This window comes from Buceros rhinoceros, unplaced genomic scaffold, assembly GCF_000710305.1.
Source record: "Buceros rhinoceros silvestris isolate BGI_N320 unplaced genomic scaffold, ASM71030v1 scaffold29487, whole genome shotgun sequence".
Taxonomy (NCBI): domain Eukaryota; kingdom Metazoa; phylum Chordata; class Aves; order Bucerotiformes; family Bucerotidae; genus Buceros; species Buceros rhinoceros.
In genome coordinates, this window is record NW_010422045.1 from 2,743 (window position 1) to 18,109 (window position 15,367).

Here is a 15,367-nt window from a genome sequence, read left to right on the forward strand (position 1 = left end):
GGCATTCCTCATCACTCTTAATCAGCGGGTCAGAACCCACTGTACCCACAAGAAACTTGGGGCTCAGCAGCGGCAGACGGACATGCTGCAGGACCTAAAACACAAACCAGAACGTACATGGTAAACCAGAGAGATGCAAATGGAAAAACGAATTTTGATCACGAGTTAATTCCTCTATTCACCTATCCAAACCCTGGCGCGTCAGTTAAATGCAGCTCATCTTACAGCACCTTTGCCTTTTCAATATGTCAATTTAGAGACCGAGTGGAAAATCAGTCCTTGAAAGGGAACAATCCACTGGATCCATGAACAGCTGAAAACACCGTCACAACTGAAAACCTTTACAAAATTACAGATGTCAATATACCTGTCTGGAACAGCAGTTTAGTTAGAAGTTTTATCGCCCATTTAGCTCTCTTAAATGCGAGCAGTATTGTGCAGTAAATAAACAAGAACAAATAACGTGCCCTTCATAACTGTCGGAATTTAAAGGCACAAACAGGTATAGACAGAGGGGCCTAAAAAGGCAAACAGTTACAAGAGCTTTAAGAGCTACTGTGAGAAAAGCAAGTTTTTCTAGTTTGGTTTGTTTATTTAAAACCATTTTCAAAAGCTTTCCTGTAAATAAAGTTGCATTTGATGTCTGTTTCCAAAGCACAAACAGCGAGGCAGGCAGACTCTCACCTCGTTTGATCAGAGAGCCCGAGACTTCAGAGGCTTTCGGCCTGACAGCCCTGTCAGAATGGGTACTGCTCTGTCAAACGGCTTGGCTTAGATGAAGCATCCTATTTCAACAAAACCACTCTGACAAGCTCCAGTCTAAAATCGTGAGGGCGGAGGCATAAATCAAACAGCAGAGCTTGAAGATACACCACAAATGGAGACCAGCTTTTTCTTACCCACTGTGTTTTTTATACAAGACTCAAAGCAATGTAGGCAGGTTCTTCTGGACAGACAGCTGCAGTGATTTAGTTTGGCAAGTCCTGCCTGGAAACACTTCAACAAAGCCCCTATTGAAGGCTCTAGACAGTGCACCTTCTAGCCTGGATGAAGGGAAAGTGCAAGCCACTAACACAGATGGAAATCAGAGCGACACTCCGTGGCTTGGCCTGCATTCAGAACTGTGACACTCCTGTGGCACCACCCTATCAGCCCTCGTTGCTCTTCCCCTGCGTAAAGCTCAAAGTCTCAAACGTTCCTCTGCTGAAGATTACCTGGGGCAGCTGGGGTCTCCTTTCCTGAATGCTGTACTTCACCCAGGCCATCACTGCATTGAACACCTGCTCTTCGCTGCGCACATTCAACTCGTCACTTGATATGATGTCTATGAGCTGATTGGCAGGAAGCAGCATGAACTCTTCACTCTCCATTACCTGGTTAGATGGAAGGAAGAGAGAAAGTAAGGACAGAGGCCAAAGCATCAGAGTCTTCCGCCACTCCAGCGCAGCTCTAAAGGGAATACAGCTCACTTCAATTAAGAGTCTACTGGATTGATCCAAATACCCGTCGGTTTTGACATGAAAAAGTGGAAGTTTTGCTGCACAGAGGAGAATGCAGTCCCTCGCAACACAACAAAGGCACTTTTAGATGGGGACACAAGTGAAAGAGAAGTTCACACATTTTGTAGGACACTTGAAAGGGTTAAAACACAGAACACACTGCTCAGGTTTCAAAATTCAGGAAAACCAAAGTTATTCTTCAAAATCAGTCTCCTTTGCTGTGTCTAATATATAAAGCAGAAATAAAAACGTTGCATAGGTGACAAATACATGACTAAAAAGTGGTATCAGAATAGAGGGTCTATTCACAAGAAATCCAAAACAGAGCACAAAAATAATAGTCTCAGAAACCAGTTACCAGAGACACCGTAGAGAACATGCAAAGTCTTCCTGAACACTGTTCTGTGGCAGAACAGAAAATATTTCAGGATCGGGAGATGAACGCATTTGATCCTCTCTCTTTCATTCGCTCTAAATATATGCATAGAGGATGCACAAGTCCAGATGCGCTTCAGAGGGAATCAGAGCCTCCAAAGGCCCAAGGACTGATCTCTTGTGGAATTCAAGCCACTGACGATCTGCAAACACGTTAATTCCTTCAGAACCCAAGACAGTGGCCGTGTTTCTCAGGGGGCTTTAGCTGCCACTGGAGAATGGCTCACACCACACAGCACACGTGAATCAGCCTGCGGCTGCCTGGAGACGTTACAGAGCTCACACACAAGCATCTCTTCGGCGCTGATACCAGGAGATGGGAAAGATGCAAGAATCAAGAGAACTGCAGAAATGGTTTCATTGATACCTGCCAGCTTGGCTTTTCTACAAGCATTCCTGGCCTGACATCTCCAAGAGATTCACTGATAGAAAACAACCAAGTATTGCCTTGTCCTCATCATATGTGACCAATCCAGAATTCCATAACTTATTTTGTGATTTGCAGCATGAAGAAAAATACTTTAACACAACCACCTTGACTGCAGTCAGCTGTGCTGACCTTTTAATTATGTAAAGAAATTACTTAAGAGCACTGAATGAGTATGCAAAAATTCCCAAAAAATACTGTTCAAAAAGAACACAACTGACAAGATTAGATACCAGACTCTGTTCTTGGATCCTGTGGGCTTTCAGGAGCAGCAAGAGCCACAAGGTTAGCCCACACACTTCTTCAGCCTTACCGTAAGAACTGGGTTGGTCATTAAAGATCTTTATCAGCATTTTTCCATAGTCTCCCTCCCTTCTACATAGACCAGTCTGCATCTAAACTTCACCCTGACAGTTTGCAAACGCAGCCTCGGACTCTGAAAACAGAGGATCTGGAAATCTAAGAGTTAAAGATGGTCATCCAGATCCTCCCTTCCACCCTCAGAAAATCCAGCTGCATCGACGGCCTCAATAAACTTGAAGTACTGGAAGCACTTCTGCAAACCACGTTATTACCACTACACAACTTGTTCGTTTACATAGTAAAACAAATGATTATTTAAAAAGCTTTGGTTTATTTTGGCTTAATTATCAGGACACTAATAATTAGCTGCCTAATATTACTGGTCTATTGGAGTGACTTCCTAACCAAGAACGAATGTGCTTCATTTCCTCTGCAGCATTCATGTGCATTGCTGCTTTTACAAGTATAGGGAATAAATGCAGAGTATACACCAGGGAGTGCAATTTTTGTCTGTTCATACCAAGTACAAGTTGTTCATCCTTAAGTGTATTTTTTCTCTTCACTCAGATGTCAGAGACCAAATGAAAAAGTACGAAGGCTGTTCTTGTACAGTGGAGTTGTTAACAGAACCATTACAAGCACAAGATTCACTAGGGGGTTTAGGCAACAAATTAAATTGAGGGGAATGGAAAACTTGGAAAAAATATTTTACCAAGGAGTTAATGATGTAATGCAGCAATACATGAAAAAAATTAATCGAACTAGAGGTTAGTACAGCAGAGGACACAAAGCAATTCAAACTGCATTCAAAGTAACTGCATGAGCTGGCTCGATGCCTAGTGCTGAATATTTTACATTGTCCTTCAGGAAATTCCCATCTCGCCTTTCTTTTGCCACCTGGGAGGAACGATGACCATACAGCCTCTGCAGAGGAAGGCACATTTATCATCCGTTCCCAGCCTCCACAGTGGAGGGCGATTAAGTAGCCAAGTCCCTGGTCTCCACCAGGGATCACCCGTCCACTCTCCTAATGGAAAACAACGGCAGAACAGAATACAGTCCCAACAAGCAGCACCACTGTGACTGTCGGTGGAGAAACCATGGAAGCAAAAGAACTGATCCTTAAGGATGGAGAGCTGCAAAACTCCCAGGGCACTTGAAAGGCACACCAAAACCTGCCCAGGCCAAAGCAATAGTGCTCTAATCTAAGCAATCGTTTTCCAGAGGCCAGGATTCAGTTGAATCAATTATAATTTGCATCATCCCTGAGGAGGAGCTTTCTCAAGCCCAAAACGTTTGCCTTTGTGTGGTTTAACAGGGATAAGGAAGACAGGAAGCTGTCCTTGCGGGGCTGCAAAAGAGAAGAACCCTCTAACAAGCAGCTCTTCACAGCCTGCTGCATGTCTTAATGCTAAAACATTTTAAAACAAAATTGTTATGCTGTTGAAAAGTTTGGACACTTGTGTGTCCTGCTCCTGTAAGAACAAGAGCAGCACAGTTCTAATTAAAACAACCAAGCACGAAAATAAAGGACCATCTGGTTACTATCCTGAGCCCCCCCCAAAAATGCAGAAGAGAGGAAGTAGAAAGCAAGCACAGAGCACGTGAAATGGCCAGTTAAGTTGTAGGGCTTTTGGGAAATCACCAAGCACTACAAAAAAACAGGCTCTCATCTTAAACAGCAATTTCTATTTTCAAGTTTTCATGGTCAGGAAAGACGTATTTAATTGTAATTTTTACAGTAAACTGATATCATGGGTCAGATTGATGCCAAACATTGTCTTCAATGTGTCTGATGGTCAAGTTCAATAGTATTTGCTTCTGCTCATATTTTTAAGTACTACCTGACTGAAACTAACACAATTTCAATCTGTTTGCTGCGGGGGGCAGGGAGGGGAGGGAGGAGTGTGTGTGAAGAAGAGTCATCAAGCTGCAATCAATCACAGCACTTAAATACAGCCACTTCTCTGGGAAAACTGAATTATCATGAGGAGTCAATACTGGAGTCACTCCCTTTGGAAAGGATCTGAGGAGCAGGTGGGAAGAGGAGATTTCTCTGCAGCTACCTGGTCCCAGGGGTGGAAGAGTGCAGTTGCTGGAAGAGGCAAGAGAAGAATTTCTCTAGTAGGGGCACAGACCTTCACACTGAGCACAATCCTAGAGAGCAGCTGCTTCCAAAACATATAAGCAAATTCTTGCCCTTCCAACCGGGTCTCAGGAAAGGCACCTACTTAAGAGTGTTGGGCTCCTTTCCACACCTGGCTGTAGTAGTTAAGTAAAGACCCACTCTTCTCAGCCCACTGCTCACAGAATCCTTAATTATTATGCTGATCCTTCACTGAACCAGCTGCTAGCACTTTTTTTCCCAAAAATAATCTAGGCTGAATTGACAAAGGATGAGAGACTTCAGACCTTTATAAAGGTCAGCTACAAAAATCACACCTCTGCATTCCTTTCAAACAACTGCTGATGAATAATACATGCAAAATCCTAGTCCTGCTACAGGAAGGGAGCTGAAGACTCCACTGTATGCTCCCCCAGAGACCCACTTGTCCAAACCCTAAACTCAACATCCATTTTTTTGGTTCTGTTGATGTATTGTCCTGACTTTGGTTGTCCTTTTTTTGGTTCTGTTGATGTATTGTCCTGTCTCCCCTCCGGAATCCAGAAAAATCTCTGAAGAAGCGCAATGTCACACCACTGTGCAGCCACATCAGATTCAATGCCAAACTCCAACTATACCTGTGACCTTGTCTTCCACATAGCACTCCTTAAGAGAAGAAATGTTATGGAACACATACAAACCACCAGCACAACACAGTCCTACAAGTACCTTCTTTTTTCCCCACCTAACAGCTGGCACCCATCAATATTAGGGCACACCGAAGATGTAAAGACAGGATTTGGAAAGAAGCACAAATGAGAAGTTGCTCAAAGCTCTCACAGGACACGTTCACACATTTTACACCATGACTCCAGCATACTGGCTTCTTACCTCCTGGAAGTTGTGCTGTGTGAACTTGTCGGCAATCCTCAGCAGTTCACGGCACGAGTGAGTGTCAGCAAAAGCTCGGATGCCGAGGCAATTGGAAGGGTCCAACTGTCTCTTAAGGAACTCGCAGCAGGCCTCCTGGATCTCGGCCAGTTGGAGAAGGCAAGCAGCTGGCAGCAAGGTCTGGACATTTCCCTCCTCCACAGTGATCTGAGAGGTGTAGGCGAAGTCAATCAGCAGTTCCATGGCCCTTTCGTCAATGTCTCTGATCACTACTTCCGTCTGCCGAGACTCTGCCAGCTCCCCAGTGAACATGGCTCGGAAGTAAGGGCTGCAGGCTGACAGAATCACCCGGTGGGCATAGATCTTCTTTGCACCAACTACTAGCACCACATCGCACAACTCCCGGTGCTTCCGGAGAAGGTTGATGACTTCCAAAGTTTGTCGGGGGTGCTTGTCAGAGATGTAGGGCATGCGAGCAGGCTGCGGCACCCCTTCTGGCAGTTTGTTAGGATCTCCGAGGGTGCAACGGCTGGTCACGTCCATTCCGGTCTCTCCTGGTCGAGTACTGGCACACCTGTAGCGGAGGAAGCCATAAGACAGGACCATCATCAACTACCACCAGCTGTCAGCCAAAGCTCCAGAGCCCGCACTGATTATGAGCGCCAAAACAGCCGTGCCCATAGCTCCATGCTGGAACGTGGAAACAAGCACGTGATCACGACAGAGGCGTCCATCTGAAACCACAGTGTATCTACAAGTAAACAAACACCAGCTTGCAACAGGCTTGTATTTATATCTGGTTTTATATGCTTTCTGTGACACACCACTGTAACATCCAGCTATGCATACATATTTATTAACCAAACCTCATCATACGGTACAGGAGCATTATCCCCATTTTGCAGAGAGTGACTCAAAGCAGGGCAGATTAGCTGACTTGCCCATTGTCACTTGAGTTTTCTTCGACAGAGATGGAGACGATTTCCACTGCAAAGAATTCCAGCTGCACAATTTAACCAAACTTCTCTCTTCTTCTGCCTACATTTTTGTTGGGGTTGCTCATCACTGTGATATTCGAACATCCTAAGCTGTCACACAGACTTCAATAAGTTGAAATGGCCTGCAGCCTACCTTGAGTATCTTTTAGGTTCACAGAATAACCATTTAATCAACACCTCTTCAGTTATTTTTCAATTATGGAGGCTTCTGACTCAATCCACCTTCCCTGACACATTTCAAAATAAGGTTAATCTTTCCCAAGAACGGCAGACTAAGAACTGCAGAAGGCAATCAGGGTCATCAGACCAATCAAGAAAAGGCCAAAACAATCAAAGTACCAATGACTATCAGCCTAACAAAAAAGGAAGAAAATAAAATATTGTAATTTTAGAGACGAAGAACCACCTGAGAATATACAAAGCAAGCTTCTGGCATAGAGTAGGAAAAATACCCTCTCTTCCCAGCTCCGTGTGCAACATTCTAGCTATTTGCTGTCCTTCTTCACAAACTTCAGGCACCTTTCCTCTATCCCTCTGCCACAGCTTAAGTGCCACACGCCTCTGCATGGCAGCACAATGCTGGTGGATTATGCTTTGTGCCATGTATGCTACTAGCTTGGGAGAACAGGGATGCAGCATTGCCCCCAGCCCTTCTGCAGCTCTGCAGGGATGAACCAAGATGCTACATCTCATACCTCGCTTTGCAGAGATGCCTGTCTACACCCCGGGCTTCAGTATCACGTTACGACTGCAATCAGTGCAAACAGGAAGAGTTAAACCCAACTCTATTTTCAGCAATCACACTAAATAAGATCAGTGCACACATAACTGAGACACCATGTTCCCAGCACATGGGAATTTCTGCCACCTATCAGATGCACAATTACTTAAAAAGATGTACCAGGACCAGAGACATAACTCCTAGGGAAATAGAGGAAATTACTGCCTCTTCCCACTTGAAAGGAAAACCATCGGTTGGAGCAATTAAAGCACAGTGAGCAGAATATCAGCATCCTGATGGTTATGAACTATCTACCCAGTGAGCGCACTGGCTGTTGGAGGTCTACTGCCAGACCATATACATGCTGTCCATTGCCAGCTTCTCTGCTCTACTGGCATTTGTGAGCTGTCACCACCTCGCTTCATGCATATGAAGAGTTAAAGAGAAATCTAACTCCACTTTGCCATTGCTCAACGTATTTTGCAGCATGCTTGAAGGAAAGAATTAAAAAAAAAAAGTCCACAACTCACATATTCTCCTCTCGTTATTATGTCAAACGCACTTGCCAACCACAGGGAAACCAGTCTCTGCAGCAGTTCGAATTATTCACTTGCATCTCTAGCCTGTTTTCCCATTCCCTCCACACCCTGTCCTTGATCATCACATTCAGATGTTTCAGACCATTACCTCTTCCTCCTATCTTAGTTACACAGATCCAGCTGGGTCTCCCCTCTGGGTTTTGCTTGCTCCTGTTCAGCCTCTGCACCTTAAATGCCTTGGTTTTTTTTATCCCTGCTCCATCTTTTTTACATCCATCACTGTTCTCCTTTTCTGACACCTCTGACAAATCCTTCTGCTGTTACACTGCCTCTCGCTCTCCTCCACCCACTCCTGTCCCTCACAACCCAAATTCACCCTGGGGGGTTTGACAACCATATTCAAAGATCTGCCAAGTTCCTCACGAAAGACACAGCTAAGCTCTCCTTGCAGCAGCATACGCAAGCAGTGTTTAACGGTACCCCTACAAAAACCCCAAGAAACCTCAGCTAAAGATTAATTCATCTAATTGGCTTACCTTCATAGTCCTTAGCAGCTAAGGCCAGAGGGTAATTTAATCCCTCTACCAAGAGGTGGGGAAAGGTGGTGACAACAATCCCCCTGCAGAGCCCAGCTCTTGCTAAGCAAGGCAAACGGATTTTATTGTGCATTAAGGGTTTAGAGCTATGTCAACCCCAGGGGAAAAAAGGAAAAATAAGAGCCCTATTAAGACACACGCTACCATAATAATTCTGGACAGTTTTCCTTGGCCAGGCTGTCGGTCCAAGCATCTAAGCACAGAACACGCATTCTCCAAATAAAAACCCATTTCATGTAACCACAGATCGCAGGAGATGGCCCACGTCCCAGACGGGACTTCTTTTGGGAAGCAGAACCCCTCTGTTACACCTGTAGGCTTTCCTCAAAGCCAGCTCCTGCTAAAAGCAGCCCAAGAGCAGATCTCAAAGATGTCTTGATGGACTGGCACAGATTCCAAGTACAAAAAGATCAGATCAAGGCTGTGCTGCCACAAGGAATACAGCGTCCCTCGTCAGTCCCACCACCCAAGACTCTCTGTTGACACCGAGCAACGGGGTGGACCATGTTACACCACGTGATTACTTGGCCACATTTAGGCAGCAGTCCTAGTCCTTCCTAGCCAGGATAGAACAGGATTTTTCTGCCCAAGTGAGATTGCTGAACATGTCTTTAACCAACTGAAAAGGAGCCTGCTTAGTGAGAACTGGAGGCCTTCCTGCATTGTTCCCAGCAGCGATTATCTGAGTGCCCGCGTTGTGTCCAGCCTCCTTCCTCTAGGAGAGAAAGTGCTGGTTAACGATTAAAGAAAATCGAATGGACAGAAAAAAGAGTAATAATCAAATTAACACTCCTGATTCATCCATAACTTCTCTCAGGGTAATGCAGAAGCTAATGATCAACAGGCTTGGGATTTTCCATACTGGATCAAACCAGACGCTTGATGTTAAGCACTGGGCTGCTGCTATACACTGGCACAGAAGCGTGAATTAAAAAGACACTGTCGGATAGCATGTGTCTCCACGAGGATAATAATTTAAGTGCATTATGCATATATATGCATAGAGAATGAAATGATGAGTCAGTAGCTGAGAGGTGTGAAAGACAGAAGGCAGCACTTGATTCTCACATGGCAGGCTAGCTGCCTCCCCCCTACCCCGCGAAGCTAAGAGCTGCTCCTGAATACTCAGGGTGATTAAGAAGCGCTGAGGATTGGAGAGGAAATGCGCATGCAAGGATAAAAGACTCCGCTCAGCTACGCAGATATTCTGGGATTAGCTTCCATCAAAATGCAGGACTGGGGAAATCAGCAAACACAATGCGATTAAGAAAGGGCTGACGAAGGATCGGGTTTTGTAGCACACTGCTGAAAAGTACAAATGGGAACACAGGCAGCCTGCAACGCTAACAGTCAGCTAAATAAACAGGCTGCTCTGCCTCCATTTCATTCAGCTAGGCCAGTTCCCCAAACTTTATTAACACAGGCATCTAGGAGACATCCATCCTTAGAGCTTACAGCAGCTTCTCCCAAGCTCAGGAGTATCTAATAGCATGTAGCTATGAAAAACTCTCTCCCATGCTGCCACAGAGCTCCATAACTTTCAAGTCAGAGTGCCCTGCATTTTTTTTTTAAGATAATGTATGTTTTAGCATGAGATTACAAGCAAGCATTAACACAAGTCAGCAGAAAACAACAGGCTGACCTAAGGCCTATGAAACACAAAATTCTCAGGCTGAAAACATGCACTGAAATACAAAGTCACACGCTGCTCTAGCAGATTTCAGTAGCAAAAGAAAATATCAAACCAAACCAATGTCAATGCCTTGCTTTGAATGTAACACATACACAAAGAAAGCTTTTCCTATGCTCGTTACAGAGCTACTACAAGAAAGATCTTTGAATTAGCCCACCCATTCAGCAAGAGAAGTGACCACCACAACACTGCCAGCTAAGTAAATGGAAATGCTTTATTGTGGTAATCAACACTCCAGGAATTAGCCAGAAATCTGGTTATTAGCAAAAACACCACTTTTCTCATCTAGCCAGCAAGGTTTAGGTTCTCAGTGAGGTTGAGTTATGCAAACAAGCAGATAAATGTGAGTGCAGTTTTATTTTCCATTACTCAAAAGGAGAACAGCACGGTGCTTATGTCCCTATTTACATCGTCTAGTTTGACTTTCACTGACCAAGCCCAGAAAACTCAGTTTCAAAAACGAGGATGTCCATACTCTGAAACATGAGGTCATTACTGGAGATTTCCAAAACCTTCCCAAGCCTTTTGCAGTTTGTCTTGGGCAAGCACTACATCCAAGCAACTGGTTAACTTCGGAGTGCAAGAGCAAGGACCTCACCTGCCCCTCAGCGGGGTCTGGCTGCCTATGCTCGAGCCAGCTCTGATACCACACTGCTGTAACCTGCCAGGAAAAAAGAGCTGGGTGAGAAAGAGTTGGGAGGGCCTCCCTGCTTTGCTTGGGTGCTGCTTAAGCCCTCAGGCCTGGTGTGAGCCAAGTTAAAGGCACCTCTGCACCTCACTGACCTGCTGAGTTGTCTTCTGGCTTGACCTCAGCCCTTCCTCACCGTTCAGTACCAGACTCCTGACTGACCCTGCTCATCAGATCTGCTCTGCCCTCCTTGCTGGGGTACTGCGGGGCTATGCCCTCCACTGGAGAGGCCCCCTCTGCATTGCTTTTACCTTCAGCAAAAACAACATCCTCTTGCTGCTCCCTGACAGTGAGACAGAACCGCCTGTCCCAGCTATCACTTCGTTTCTAAGGTGAGACAGATCCTGTTTGAACATCAATGCATCTTCTCCCCTCTAATCTTGACAGGAATAGCTGCAATTCCTTTTCTGTTCAAATTGCACTTCCATCCTCTGAATGCTGTACACATTTGGTTCCAGCTCACCACCTTTACTAATACAGTACTGACCAAGACTCACTCCCCTCTTCTTGCAGAATCTAACAGGATTCTTGGATGTGCTGTTAAATGGCTGCAGAGCCTGGAGTAAAAGGATAAAAGAAGTGCTCTGCCATCTGCTTAGCTGGATTTCACAGGAAGATCTGTGCGCCTGCAACCCAGTCAGGAACCTTTCATCATTTTCTGCTAAGACGCACAGTAGAATAACAAAAAGAAATTTTAACGATCCACACAGACACTTTTAAAACACTCAGGCGTATTCGAGAACTGAAGATCGCAGCTCACGGTAGAACCGTCAGGCTACGCTGTGGCAATACAACACATCCCAGCACAGAGATCAGCGGGACGATTAGTTCAAAAGTAAAGCCCTGAAAATATGTCAAACATGTTAGCTGTGCTCTACCTTGCCAGAGAGAGAGGGAAAACAAAAGGTACTGCAAGGTCTGATGTGCATCCATTATCCAAATAAAATTAAAAAAAAAAAAAGTGGCAGGACCATCACAAAGAAAACCTCTACTTCTTCAGTCCTGTGCTGTGGCCACCACTAAAACTACCCGGACAGAACTCCCACGACAGCGAGTCCAAGGCTACAAACCCACAGAAGACACAGAAACTTCGCAGAAAACAGCAGACATAAATTTAGAACCTCAATTTTTCCATTAGGAACACAAAAAATAGAGAGAAAACAAGAACTCTAGCCAAGCTCGCGCACCAGATAAGAGCGCGAAGAGCTGTGGTTTCCACATGGGTTAAGATTTAAACACTCTCAGTTGTAGAAGATCAAGATGGAAGAGCCCGTCTGCTACTTAATGTGTCTTGGAGAAAAAGGAACTCACTATGGAAGTCACACACAGTTCCTCATTGCCTGAACCACATTTATCTTGGCAAAAATCCCGAACAACGCATAGCCCCAGTGATGCCCGTATCATCTCCCTGCAACGTTTAGCCATCAGCTTAACTGGAGCAGCAGCACAGTCTTTCTTTGTTGCGCTTGAGGGGTTCGTTTAATTAAACAACAGTCTCACTCTTCAAGGGTTTAAAGGACTTTACTTCTTACCTCCTTCCACAGCACAGAACCCAGGCTAATAGCATCTGCAAACACTGTAGCTAGAAATGCTCTGCATATTAATTTTCAGCTAAAAGTCCTTTCTCACAGGACTGTTTACAGAACAATCCATAATAAAATGTCCCTACTTTCGACAACCTAAAGAACACAGACAGATCGAGCAATTTGCATGGGTTTTCATTACTTCATTTAGAGGTGTAGAACTTCAGAAAACTTTGCTTCCATGCAGCCTGTATCGCACACAGAAATGTTTCTGCTGTTAAATTTGCCACGGGATTGCCATCACATAGTGAAAAGCCTCTACAAGTAGCAGTCAGTCCCGTTTGCCTGTCACTGAGCTGATTTACCGTGACACTTTTCTCTCTATATAACATTTCTGACATAACCACAGCAGAACGCCCCTGAATTAAACTTCAGCTGCATTGTCAGCTCGTTAGAGCTGAGACAGCTGGCATCTGTAATTAGAAAAGGAAATCTCCTCTTCGCCCAAGACCTCACCTGATCAAAGGGACTAAACTGCTTTAGTTCAGGGGAAAAACATTGCCCCTTAGAAATCAAGTTCAAATTCACTCCCAGGTGGTTTATTTCAGACAATTTGAATACCTAACTAAAGAAATGCTGCATTTCAAATATGATAGTAAATGGGGGAAGTAGGGAAGGGGGATGGAGAATTAGAACTCAGTTTCCACAGTCTTCCTAACAGCACTTTCCTTTAAAGTCACCTGGTCTCGTGAATATTGAAAACTAAACACATTTAAGAAAGCATTCATCTGTAGCACTTAATATTCTAATTCTCCTACCCTAATTCTCCAAGCCTTTAAAAAAAAAACCAAAAACAAAGAACATTTTATGGCCCAGATACTTATGAAACAAACTCACATGATTTACCATATTTGGATAAGAGCAAGACAATTTCTTTTCTTATCTTACCTGCGCATTTGCTTTCCGTCCATGCACCGTGAAGAGAAACCTTCACCCTATGCTTCAAGACCTGATCTAAAAGAAAAAAAAAAAGAAATGAGTGATGTTATGAAGCAAGAAAACCTTCTTTCCTCTCTTCAGTCTGGCTCTAGACAACAGAACGGACCACGTCCGTGTACTAATAATGCGCCTTCAAGCTCTGATCCAGCTATAAAATTCACAGCCTAGATTAACGATGCCTGGATTGCAGCGAATAAAGCAGAAGAAAACATAATCACCATTAAAAGTAATTTCACCACAACTGCATAATGATTCTTTAGGCAAATGAGACACACACATCGTAAAGTCCGTAAACTATCTGCCTCAAATCTGTTCTGTCAAAGGAAAAAATGTCTCAAGTAACAAGGTGCTCACTCTCACTCCTTGCTCAGTGCCAGGAGGTATCTCTCCCTCATCATTCAGCAGAGATCTAAGGTGGGCTGGCACCTCGTAAACAGCACAGCGCTGCTCAACAGCTACACTGCAGAGCGAGAATTTCACAGAAGATAAAACTTGTGTCTGGAAATTGAAGATAAGTGTGTGCCCCAGAGGTAAGAGGGATGCTAATACTGGTGCATCTGCAGAGATTAATGATGCTGCCTGATGCTCGTCACACTTCCACTTCAGATACTCGTTTTTCGGAGAGGAATAAACAGCTCCAGACCGGACTGGCCTTCCATACTCAACCACCAACTTCTAATTCTAAGGTAGGTTAACCCTTTTTACAAGGGCATCACTCATCCTGACTTCACTTTTAACTCTTACTGAGGAATAAATTTAATCCAACCGTTACTGAAAGCACTAAGGCTAACTTTTTGTCATGAATTACAAGAACAGACTGGTGTTCTGCTTCTGTATTGATAGTCACAGACTTCTTCCCATCGAGAAATGGAGAATTTGGAAACCAGTGAAACTACAGAAAGAGCAATGACAGAATGAGACTGAATAACTTAAAACAAACAGAAGTAGAATTTAGAATAGAAAACTTGGATTTAGGAAGAAAAAAATCATTTTTGGAGGACAGAGACTGTCAGACTGGAGCCCTGCATCCAACAATAACAAAATGGTTTTTGGCAAAATTTAAATTAAACCTCAAAATGGCTATAGGTTCGATTACGTGAAGAAACACCTTATTTTACATGCAACATCCTCCAGGTACATTGCCACGGAAACACAAACAGAGCTGCCTGCCTGCTCATGAAGAATACGCTCAGGCTTGCTCGTCTTCCACACCTACAAATTACCCCGGTTCGTACTCTCCCGCAACTACCGTAAGCCAGTTCCTCCCGGTTAGGGCATCACGTACCAACTTAAAGGCGAGCTCTGACTGCCCAGTCTCTGCGGTCAGACTCGCCTTACCCCGGTTCGTACTCTCCCGCAACTACCGTAAGCCAGTTCCTCCCGGTTAGGGCATCACGTACCAACTTAAAGGCGAGCTCTGACTGCCCAGTCTCTGCGGTCAGACTCGCCTCTCAGCAGCGTCAAGGGGAAAGCGAGACTTGCTGCCTACAGCCCCGGGGAACACCGGGTGCCCCCTGCGAAGAGGCACCTCCACAACTGCCCGTGTGCGGGAGCACCCGCAAAAGCCCTTCGCAGAACTTCGCACACGCCAGGAGACGTGGACGGTGCTATTCTTAGCCCCCTGCTTGCATCATGCGGTCAGACTCGCCTCTCAGCAGCGTCAAGGGGAAAGCGAGACTTGCTGCCTACAGCCCCGGGGAACACCGGGTGCCCCCTGCGAAGAGGCACCTCCACAACTGCCCGTGTGCGGGAGCACCCGCAAAAGCCCTTCGCAGAACTTCGCACACGCCAGGAGACGTGGACGGTGCTATTCTTAGCCCCCTGCTTGCATCAGATTTAATCCCCCTTCCAACCCGCATTAAAAAGTCGTCGACAAACACAAGCATTTTGGCCCGGGGTCCTCGATTTAGTCTTCTCCCTGGAGCAGCAGCTGGACAAAACGAGGGTTCTC

At 45.0% G+C, this 15,367-nt stretch overlaps 1 protein-coding gene across 1 annotated transcript in view; it reads right to left on the reverse strand.

The window, feature by feature from the left end:
* Positions 1 to 13,430, reverse strand: part of LOC104496753 (kelch-like protein 20) — a 15,599-nt gene extending 2,169 nt beyond the window's left edge. Inside the window, exons 1-4 of the mRNA XM_010139916.1 lie at positions 13,366 to 13,430; positions 5,660 to 6,233; positions 1,215 to 1,373; positions 3 to 94 (exon numbers count right to left, since the gene is read on the reverse strand). Coding sequence (XP_010138218.1) covers positions 3 to 94; positions 1,215 to 1,373; positions 5,660 to 6,233; positions 13,366 to 13,388 — 848 coding nt within the window. The 5' untranslated portion in view covers positions 13,389 to 13,430. The remainder of the gene's footprint in view (positions 1 to 2; positions 95 to 1,214; positions 1,374 to 5,659; positions 6,234 to 13,365) is intronic.
* Positions 13,431 to 15,367: the final 1,937 nt, after the last annotated feature.